Here is a 12,044-nt window from a genome sequence, read left to right as displayed (position 1 = left end):
AGCTGGTAGCTGTTGTAACTGTTTCATTATAATACTTCTATTCTTGTCTGGTCATTTGTTTTCATGAATTAATTGAGGTGAAATAGAAACGGAGAAATGGTCGTATACGTCAGCCTATGGATGCGTGAGATATATCCACATGCAGGCGCATAACTTGCCTTTTTTTATTTAGGCCACACACACACACACACACACACACACACACACACACACACACACACACACACACACACACACACACACACACACACACACACACACACACACACACACACACACACACACACACACACCACACACACACACACACACACCACATGATCGTTACGCACAAACATTTCCATCATATTCTAAATACCTAATGTTGTGTTTATGTTGTTGGTCAATGTTGGCGTGCTAATTTTAAACTTTATATGACGATCAGTTTCTCTGGGACTATCTGCAGAATATCCAGGGAATGACGGGCACTCCGATGGTGGCTGCCAGCCCGGAGAGACATGACGGTGGTTTACAGGCTAACCCAGTGGAGGTGCAGAGTTACCAGCCGCCTTGGAAGGTCCTTAGTGACTTCGCGTTGCAGAGTGACATGGACCAACCCGCGTTTCAACAACTGGTGAGTCCAGGTAGAGGAGACCGTAGGCTGTACTATAACGCAACTGGTGAGTCCAGSTAGAGGAGACCGTAGGCTCTATTATATTACTAAACTGTCTGTCTGGTAGACAGTAGACAGTGTGAACGAAATCACGAATAACGATTAGATTAACATTCGAGTAAAGGTTAGGTTATTGTCATTTTAAGTTTATAACATTTGATATTATTTTCTGTAATTTAGGCTATTAATATGGGTCGTATTGAGGTCGATATGTGGATTTATTCTTATTGTATTGTCTAAAATATTTTAATTGATATGTTGAATAATGTAATCTTACATATTACATTGTTCCTTTGTTTTGTTCAGGTCCATTTTTCGGAGGGGGGACCTGGTTCCGACTCGACAGGAAGCGAAGTCGCCTCGATGTCATCCCAACTTCCAGACACACCCAACAGCATGGTCTCGAGCCCTATAGAGGCGTAGGGCCTCGAGGACCGACTGTAGACTACGTTAGACTATTGTCATATTTCTGACTGGTGATGAAGTGATSCTAGTTGGGCAAAGGGGCGGACTGACTGACAACTGAAAAAAAWATWWAAAAAAATAACTCGGGGTTGAAAGAAACAAAATGTCACTCTCTTGTTGATTTCATTCGAACTGAAAGATGAAAGAYAATCCTCCTGCAACTGCACCAAGCCTCTTTAACGACGAAACAGCCGCTGGTTGTAGTTTTACACTGTGAAGACAATCATGGATTATTACCCGACCTAGATCTGTCCATATGTCCGTCATACGTCCGTCTGTCCACTCGCCGCAAAACAACCCTGGAGAAGAGGAAAGGAGAGGACAATGGAGCAGTCTATGAACTCTATTCAATCTGTGTTGCTGAAACGTTACATATTGCGCGATAGACATTTAAAGCTAATTTCCTATTTAGCTGACATATGCAGCGATTACCATGAATGCAGTCTCCYKGAACGCGGAGAACATTGCCTCTTTCAGCCACGCTGCGAACGCCGAACCTCAGCTATACGGTTTGAATAGAGCCCTAGAAAAAGTGCGTGTTTCCAGGAGCGATGGAGAGCGGTGGAGAGCGCATCTGCCTGCACCATAAAGTGTCTGCGACTCGTGCTTAGCGAGATGTATAGATCTCACTACGTCAACCATGACTGGTGGTGCACGTTGGAAACTCCTGGTAACAGTTTGACACACAAGATGAAGAAGAACACCATACATACACTCCTGCACCCATGGACCTCTAGGAAAAAATATGAACTTTATTATTGAAGAAGACATTCTGGTTCTACATTTGCGCATTGTTGTGCATAATGTTTGAATATACAAACAAATGACTGGCTCTTCTGTTTCTATAAAATAACTTGACCTGAGATTCGCCTCCTGATATGATGCCGTTTGGAGGGGATTGCAAATATTGCTATTCAATTATTTTGTTATTATCTCCTTGATAAAGCCCAAGTAGGCCTACTTAAGCATTGCAACAAGGTATACCTCTATTTTGCCACAAGCTACGTGGGACTTTTATGTGTGAGTTTGTGTCCATTCAATAATATGTTTTTTCTTTCCCAAAGATGTGTATAGTTATAAGTTATAATGACCGTTTTTTTTTTCGTTTGTTCCTGTTAAACAAAATTATTTATTATTTATTGTTGAAAGACTTGCCACTTTTTTTTTGTGTAACTTTCTTTACTGAAGTAAAAAATGAAAAAACGATTGTACCGTGGTCTCCGAATTATCTATCCTAATTGTATGCGTCCTGTCCCTTTCTTAAATATTATTAAAAAAACAACGCCATATGTAGAAATATATCTCCAGGATTATTTCACTAATATGACGGCAGGACTKTATTGCAATGTTCCGTGTTTTTTAAGTTACTTGACTCGGTTAAAATAACATTTGTGATAGCAGTTACTGAGCAATACGACGTCTATAATATAGTCTGCACCTCTCTTGGTCTTCGTTCTGCAATCATCCCATCATTTTACACCTGCTTTTGGCTTAGTGATTTCATGTGGATGTCGATAAAAATTAAATATATATATATATATATCACTATGATTAGAAGGTCTCGGTTTAGATGGAATGTATGAATGGCATTAAAAACAGCATTGTAACTTTGATAACAACGTCCCATATAGACTACTGCGTGTTGGCTCAATACCTCGATGATGTATGCTAAATTCCATTATAAAGCAGATTATAAATGCAAGCTATAGGCTATCCTAGTTAGTTTCCTACAGTGGACATGCGTTGGTTATATCATTCTGTGGGGCCTGTATAGGCTAGCTGTCCGTGCTGATTTGGCATATGGCATGTAGCGTTACGCATAAAAAGCAACATARCCACTCCATACCCTAATACATTAGACAGTTGCATTCATCTTAAATCCATGTCGCTGCTTTAAATGACTGATTATGAGCAATTGACTGTACAATGGCGGGTCCCATTTGCATTTTAAAACTAAACTTGAACACATCTTARGTACATAACTCTGACCTTGGGCCCTGCTAACTTAGCAAGCCGAGGCTACTCGGTAGGTGTAAAACGGGTTTGTAAACGGGCAGAGATGCGCGCGTCTTTTCCCCTCCGGTGACCGTAGTCAGCCTTTCATATTTGTTACACCTCCTAATATTAACAGAATATCTCAATCCATTGAATACGTTTGAAGAACGGGCTATTATATAATAATCATTACAATTTACACTACAGTTTTTTCACTGTGCATGTGAAATTATATTACATTCTAAAATAACATTTGAACGTTGGCGATCAGAATTAATGGGATTTTTTTTTTGATTGTTGAGTAACAGGGTTACATTTGGGGTGAATGATGTCAAATGATCACTAATAGCCATCTATTCAAAACGCATATTGTGACTAGTAGATCGACAGTATTTACAGATATGTTTCTAAAATGCCACCTGTGACTACATGGTTATACATCTTTCTTACATTCAAATATAATTTAAAAAAAATCAAATAGAAAGAAAAACTCTGATATCATGACTAATCCCAGACATGAAATAGAACCAAACATATTTCATATTTCCTTGAAACACAAATTCAACTTCACCTCCAACGTTTATTGTATTGGACAATAGAACAACAGACCAGTGAATAGGATTGGGAAGGAACCTTAACCACCCAGCAGCAACTCACTATGCAGAATCACATTAGGCCCAACAAAGCCTCGACCTGAGGTCTAACCTAGAAATGGCCATGAGTGTGAGTGTGTGTGTGTGTGTGTGTGTGTAGTGTGTGTCTGTGTGTGTTGTAAGTGTGTGTGTGTGTGGTGGGTGGGGGGGTATAGAGCTTTTTGCCAGCCCGGCCCTACGATAAACTACTGAAGCACAATTCCCTTGGGAGCAGGGAAACTAATAACAAGATATAGAGAGAAGAGAGAGGTACCAGCTTCATAAAGAGAAGAGAGTGAACCAGCGTCGTTAAAGGGCACTCAGACACTATAACCTGCCTGCCCATCTCCCGCGCTCGTTCTTTGCCTACCTGTTGCCTTGCCTGGCCAACGCCCGTCTGCCTTTGGGAGAGGGAAAATATAACCAAGATATACGAGAGAAGGAAGAAGTGAGGGTACCAGCTTCATAAAGAGAAGAAGAGAGGTGGTACCAGCGTTCGAAAGGGCACTCAAGACACTTTAACACTGCTGCCCATCTTGCCCAGTGTCCGCCCGTTGCTACCTGTCTTGCCTGCCTGCCCGCCCGTCTGCCTTGGGAGCAGGGAAACTAATTAACAAGATATAGAGCGAGAAAGAGAGGTACCAGCTTCATAAAGAGAAGAAGAGGAGGTACAGCGTGTTAAAGGGCACTCAAGACACTTTAACCTGCTCGTGCCATCTGCTCGCCGTTACTGCCTACTGTCTGCTGCCTGCCCCGCCCGTGCTGCCTACCGTCTGCTGCATGCCGTCCGTCTGCCTACCTGTCTGCTGCATGCCCACCCGTCTCTGCCTTCTGTCTGCCTGCCTCCCGTTGCGTCTGACTGCCTGCCTGACCCTGTGCCTGTCTGTCTGCTCTGCCTGCCTGTCTGTCTGTCTGTCTGTCCTGTCTGTCTGTCTGTCTGTCTGTCTGTCTGTGTCTGTCTGTCTGTCTGTCTGTCTGTCTTGTCTGTCTGTTCTGTCTGTCTGTCTGTCTGTCTGTCTCCCTCACTAACCACACGTCTGTCTGCTTGCCTGCCTGTCTCCTGCCCGTCCCTCCCTCCCCTCCCCCTCCTCCCTCCTCCCTCCCTCCTCCTCCTCCCTCCCTCCCTCCCTCCCTCTCGTAACATTCAATCTAAGTGAAGCCGTCAGTAACTTTCTATCTAAGTGAACCCATCAGTAACCTTCTACATATAAGTGACCTTTTCGTAACATTCTCATCTAAGTGAAACCCATCGTAACTTCTCATCTAAGTGAACCCGTCAGTAACTTCTAATCTAAGTGAAACCCGTCAGTAACATTCTAATCTAAGTGAACCCGTCAGTCAACATTCTAATCTAAGTGAACCCCTGTCGGTAACATTGTAATCTAAGTGAAACGTCAGTAACATCTAATCTAAGTGAACCTCGTCTTTCAAGTGAACCGTCAGTACATTCTAATCTAAGTGAACCGTCGCAGTAACATTGTAATCTAAGTGCACCGTCAGTAACATTACTAATCTAAGTGCCGTCAGTAAATTCTCATCTAAGTGAACCCGTCAGTAACATTCTAATATAGTGACCCGTTCAGTAATCTATATAAGTGAACCCCTCAGTACATTCTAATCTAAGTAACCCATCAGTAATTCAATATAAGTGAACGTCAGTAACATTGTAATTAAGTGAACCCGTCAGTAAACTATCTAATAAGTGAACCTCGTCAGTAACATTCTTATCTAAGTGAAACCCGTCAGTAACATTCTAATCTAAGTGAACACGTCAGTAACATTTAATCTAAGTGAACCCGTCGTAACATTCTAATCTAAGTGAACCCATCAGTAACATCTACTAGGACCGTTCAGTAAACATTCTAATCTAAGTGAACCCGTCAGTAACATTCTAATCTAAGTAACCCGTCAGTACATTCTATATAACTAGAACCGTCAGTAACATCTATCTAAGTGAACCCGTCAGTAACATTCTATCTAAGTGAACCGTCAGTAACATTCTAATCTAAGTGAACCCGTCAAGTAATTCTAATATAAGTGAACCCGTCAGTAACATTCTAATCTAAGTGAACCAATCAGTAACATTTCTAATCTAAGTGATCCGTCAGTAACATTCTAATATAAAGTGAACCCGTTCAGTAACATCTAATCTAAGTGAATCCGTCAGTAACTTCTAATCTAAGTGAACCCGTCAGTAACATTCTAATCTAAGTGAACCCGTCAGTAAATTCTAATATAGTTGAACCCGTCAGTGAACATTCTTATCTTAGTGACCCGTCAGTAACATTCTTATCTAAGTGAACGCCTCAGTAACATTCTAATCTATGAACCCGTCAGTAACATTCTAATCTAAGTGAATCCGTCAGTAACAATCTAATATAAGTGGACCATCAGTAACATTCTAATCTAAGTGAACCCATCAGTACTTCTAATCTAAGTGAACCCCTCAGTAACATTCTATTTTGTAAAAGTGTGACGTTTGGCCTGGGTACCATTAACAATCGAATTCTTGTGAATCCGGGTCGTAACCTTCTAATCTAAGTGAACCGTCAGTAGGAGAGATTACTCAACATGTACGAGAAGTTCTCAGACTCAAACCTTGTCTCAGAGGGAGAGCCTCAACATACAGAGTAGTCTCTCAGACTTCAACTCGTGTCAGAGGGAGAAGCCTCAACATACAGAGTTGTCTCTCGACTTCAAACCTCGTCTCAGGCTCTATGACAATCACATCCGAGCTGTTATTGAATCAGACCTGACATTGGCATGCCAGGCAGGCAGCATACAGAGGGGACAGGAAAACCCGGTATGCTTGGTTTCTACCTCTCTAGCTACATTTCAGCCAGCTGCTTCACTTAAATTGCACCAGTTAGTACCACAGTATATATGGGAGTCTGCCAACGCTTTTTGGTGCTACTTGTGCTTTAAAGCTTTTAATTTACTCTGCAGCAAGTCAGATGGTTAGCCTAAGACCTGGTGATGGCTTACAAGGACACTTGTAGCTTTTAGCAACAATGGCTGAACAGGATAAATCTGGAAAGGCATGCATTATGCCATTCCCCTGACGGTGAGATTGGCTAACGCGTGTACGTAGTGTGTCTGTGGTGGTATTATTATTACCATAGAGACAGAGGGTGACTGGTGGTGTTTTGTCTCTTTGTTCCCGTTGTGAGTTGCAGACGGCCACTCTGTCCACTCTGATTCTGCGACAGCCAGGGAACGAAAGGTAAGGTAGGCTGTGTGCTCTCACGTTCTATCTAAATGAAGCTTTTTTTTTATCTTTTTTTTCAACTCTTGATGATCGGCTATGAAAAGCCAAACTGAAATTATTCATGATTATTATTTGACCATGCTTGTCACTTATGACATTTTGAACATCTGGCATAGTCTGTTATAATCTCCACCCGGCAGCCAGAAAGAGGACTGGCCACCCCTCATAGCCTGGTTCCTCTCTAGGTTTCTTCCATTAGGTTTTGGCTCTTCTAGGGAGTTTTTTCTAGCCACCGTGCTTCTACACCTGCATTGCTTGCTGTTTGGGGTTTTAGGCTGGTGTCTGTACAGCACTTCGAGATATTAAGCTGATGTCGAAGGGCTATATAATAAACTTGATTTGATTTGTTCTCCATCAGATTCATCTTTTATAAGTTGTTCACTTTGTTTTGAATTTAAGCAAAACACTGTTATAATAATATTATGTATTCATTTCACCAGGCTTTATTGCTTTATCATGAAGTTATTCAGGATTCATGACGAGTCATGTTTTCTCTCCGGTTCAGCAATTATCAATTAGTATCAACATCATTCAGGGCTCTATTTTCGGGCTGGCGCTAAGAGGCGCCTGTGTCAAACGAATGTTAGTTTTGCATTTCGACAATATGAACTGTTCGCACTGGCGTTTTCTAGCCATAACGTTCAGGTTCGGTAATTTACAGGTCTGACATCAGCTCACTTGCGTTGAGGTGGGATGGGGTGGCAATATTTGAGGTGTGGTCTTAAAACAAGCGCAAAGTGGAATTTCATGCAGCGGTAAAATGGAAGATGTAGTTCTGCAAAAATAGCAGGTTTAACGGTAACACTGTTGATAATGCGTGGATATTGGAGCAGACGCAGCCTTCCACATGACGCACATGAGAGAAGCATAACTCCCTGCCATGACCACAGTGAGCAGAAGCTACAGCCTCCCAGCCATGACGCCAGTGAGCAAGAGCACAGCTCCCAGCCATGACGCACGGTGGCAGAAGCACAGCCTCCCAGCCCTGACGCACAATGAGCAGAAGCACGCCTCCCAGCTAATGACGCCAATGAGCAGAAGCACAGCCTCCCAGCCATGACGCACAATTGAGCAGAAGCACAGCCTCCCAGCCATGACGCACAGTGAGCAGAAGCACAGCTCCCAGCCATGACGCACAGTGTCCGTGGGACTAGAGAAGTGACTTTTGTGCCGGTGAATCTTGTATTTAGAAACATAACAAAAGTATTGATTTCCGCCCTATTTCATAAAATTTGATAGAAAACCAAATCTTCTCCTTAATCAAGGCCAGTACAGCAGCAACACATTGGTGTTTCTTTTTATCCTGGCCATTAGCCAAGTAGCCCATAAATAAAGGGCTTTTAAATGGTCTACCGAGAGTGCTTTGAAATATTTTGGAGTTTTTTTTTTTACCCTCATGCTTTTTTCATTATTCACAATTCACATACAGTACCTGCATACTTCATTTTGCTTGTTCAAGTAGGCTATCCATCCCCATTTTCAAAGATTGACCCCTCGTCCGATTACCAAAGAAACTCTCCTCCAAAACTACTCAGCCTCGCACATTGGCAACGACATAATTGACAGGATCCTAGAATTTCGTAAAATATTAGAAAGATTCACGGTCCATGTGTTTATGATGGAAGCGTAGGCTACATGCAGTGCAATGCAATTTCGTCTGCTATATCTGGAGAATTGCTCTGATATCATCTGTACGTTTTCGGTTTGGTTTAATTGTGAATAAAAAAAAAAGACATTTGTGAGCAATAGGTGAATGGACATTCCTCTTTTCTCTTCATATTGAATCTTCATCCAGATGTGAAAAGATGGGATGTGCGTAGAAAAAGCCTCCATAGTGTAAGGCTGCGTTTAGACAAGCAGGCCAATTCTGATCTTTTTTTCCCCCCACAATTGGGTCATTTGACCAATCAGATCAGCTATGGAAAAATGAAAAATTTAATCTGATGTGATTTGTCTTAAAATGTATAAACACAGTTCTACGTACCATAATTGTTCCCTTTGGGCTATAATACAGACACGGTAACGTAGGCTGTGTTTACACAGCAAGCCAAATTCTGATATTTATTTATTTTTTACACCAAATGGTCTTAACACAAGTTGTTGTTTCATTAGAATTATACACTGGCTTTTTAGGCCTTATCGATTGGCTACCTAATTTGATCTGATTCATTGACTATGTTTGAAATGTCCATGTCCAGACTATAATATACAGAATGCCTAGCCCATATTTATTTTATTTTATTTCACTTTTATTTTATTTAACCAGGTAGGCCAGTTGAGAACAAGTTCTCATTTACAATTTCGACCTGGCCAAAGATAAGCAAGCAGTGCGACACAAACAACAAACAGAGTTACACATGGAATAAACAAACGTACAGTCATAACACAATAAAATCTGTATACAGTGTGCAAATGAAGTAAGGAGGTAAGGCAATAAAAAGGCAATAGTAGCAAAGTAATTACAATTCAGCAATTAACACTGGAGTGATAGATGTGCAGATGAGGATGAGCATGTAGAAATACTGGTGTGCAAAAAAAGCAGAAGAACAAAAACAAATATGGGGATGAGGGAGGTAGTTGGTTGGATGGGCTATTTACAGATGGGCTGTGTACAGCTGCAGCGATCGTAAGCTGCTCTGACAGCTGACGCATAAAAGTTAGTGAGGGAGATATGAGTCTCCAACTTCAGTGATTTTTGAAATTCGTTCTAGTCATTGGCAGCAGAGAACTGGAAGGAAAGGCGGCCAAAGAGTGTTGGCTTTGGGGGTGACCCGTGAGAATACCTGCTGGAGCGCGTGCTAGGTGGGTGCTGCTATGGTGACCAGTGAGCTGGAGTAAGGCGGAGCTTTACCTAGCAAAGATTATAGATGACCTGGAGCCAGTGGGTTTTGCAACGAATACGTAGCGAGGACCAGCCAACGAGAGCATACAGGTCGCAGTGGTGGGTGGTATAGGGGCTTTGTGACAAAACGGATGCACTGTGACAGACTGCATCCAATTTGCTGAGAGAGAGTGTTGTAGGCTATTTTATTAAATACATCGCCGAAGTCAAGGATCGGTAGAATGTCAGTTTTGCGAGGTATGTTTGACAGATGAGTGAAGGAGGCTTGTTGCGAAATAGGAAGCCAATTCTAGATTAACTTTGGATTGGAGGTGCTTAATGTGAGTCTGGAAGGAGAGTTTACAGTCTAACCAGACACCTAGGTATTGTTAGATGTCCACATATCTAAGTAGAACCGTCCAGAGTAGTGATGCTAGTCGGCGGGCGGCGGTGCGGGCCAGCCATCGGGTTGAAGAGCATGCATTTAGTTTTACTAGCATTTAAGAGCAGTTGGAGCCACGGGAAGGAGTTGTATGGCGTTGAAGCTCGTTTTTGAGTTTTTTAACACAGTGTTCAAAGAAGGGCCAGATGTAAATGGAATGGTGTCGTCTGCATAGAGGTGGATCAGAGAATCACCCCCAACAAGAGCCGGCATCTTATTATTAAAAGAGTCGGCCCAAGAATTGAACCCTGTGGCCCCCATAGAGACTGCCAGACCCCGGACAACAGCCCTCTGATTTGACACACTGAACTCAATCTGAGAAGTAGTTAGTCTTCCGGATTGGTGTCCCTTCCACGGGACGGTTGAGCTAACGTAGGCAGAAAGCTTAAATTAAATATTGTTAACCTTTTCTCTCATAGGGGGGGCGCTGTTTCCACTTTGTAAAAAATCGTTCCCAATTAAACTGCCTCGTACTCAATTGTTGGCTTGTACAAAATGCATATTATTATTACTATTGGATAGAAAACACTCTTGTGTTTCTAAAAAACCGTTTGAATTATATCTGTGAGTAAAACAGAACTCATTTTGCAGCAAACTTCCTGTCAGGAAGTGAGAAATCTGAAATCGAGGGCTCTGTTCCAGGGTCAGTTATTATTTGCATGGAATCTATGGGTCCTACATGCACTGATACGCCTTCCCCTAGATGTCCAATAGGCATGAGAGTGAATGGATGGGGTGTATAGCTCTATCTGAGGCCGAACAAGACCTGTTGGAATGACGCGACCACTCTTTCCTTTCTTCACCGCAGTTATTATCAGTGATTGCGATTTTCGGTATTTTGTTGTTATGCGTTCTGGTGAGTTGGGCACCTCCGTGCCGCTGGCCAGCTTGTTAGCTAAATCGACAGATGAAGACGACATTCTACAACCGAACAACGATTATTCTGGAAAAAGGACACCTTGTACAGATTCTGATGGAAGGCTCATCAAATAGTAGGAACCATTTATGATATTATTTTCGTATTTCTGTCGAAAATGTTTAGACTATATTCCGCCCAGATTTCGGGCGCCTGTCTCGCTATAACTCAAGCTGGATGTCGTAATAGGTTATTTTAAAAAAAATCTAACACAGCGGTTGCATTAAGAACTAGTGTATCTTTCATTTGCTGTCCAACCTGTATTTTTTAGTAAAGTATATGATTAGTTATTTGATTAGATGATGTGAGTTTTCAGAAATATATCCGGATTATTTTGTGCTGTTTGGCTAGTATTCACATTGTTCAACACGAATTTACGCTAAATATGCACCATTGTCGAACAAACCATATATGTATTGTGTAATATGTGTTATAGGACTGTCATCTGATGAAGTTTGAAGAAGGTTAGTGAAAAAAATTTATCTTTTGCTGGTTTACTCCGCTATCGCTAACGTTGCCTTGAATGAATGCGTTGTTGTGTAGGCTACTGTAGTAAGCTAATATAATGCTATAATTGTGTTTCGCTGTTTAAAACACTTAAAAAATCTGAAATATTGGCTGGATTCACAAGAGGTTTGTCTTTATTTGCTGTACACCATGTATTTTTATTAAAGTTTGTATGATGAGTATTTAGCTATTTCACGTGGTCTCTGTAGTATTCTAGCTGCTTGGTGAGATTTGTGATGGTGGCTGCAATGTAAAAACTATATTATACCTGAATATGCACAAATCTTCGAACAAAACATATGCTATACAATAAATATTGTTTATCAGACTGTCAATCTGATGAAGT

General features: G+C 41.7%; 1 protein-coding gene across 1 annotated transcript in view; it reads left to right on the top strand.

Moving 5' to 3' along the window:
- The window catches only part of LOC112076390 (insulin gene enhancer protein isl-1-like), a 7,665-nt gene extending 5,337 nt beyond the window's left edge, over window positions 1–2,328 (top strand). The window contains exons 4-5 of the mRNA XM_070441298.1: window positions 410–613; window positions 959–2,328. Coding sequence (XP_070297399.1) covers window positions 410–613; window positions 959–1,075 — 321 coding nt within the window. The 3' untranslated portion in view covers window positions 1,076–2,328. The remainder of the gene's footprint in view (window positions 1–409; window positions 614–958) is intronic.
- The last annotated feature ends 9,716 nt before the right edge of the window (window positions 2,329–12,044 follow it).

The sequence above is a fragment of the Salvelinus sp. IW2-2015 genome, unplaced genomic scaffold, assembly GCF_002910315.2.
Source record: "Salvelinus sp. IW2-2015 unplaced genomic scaffold, ASM291031v2 Un_scaffold3725, whole genome shotgun sequence".
Lineage (NCBI taxonomy): Eukaryota > Metazoa > Chordata > Actinopteri > Salmoniformes > Salmonidae > Salvelinus > Salvelinus sp. IW2-2015.
The sequence above is the reverse complement of the archived record's forward strand: the minus strand, read 5'-3'. Positions and strand labels throughout refer to the sequence as shown.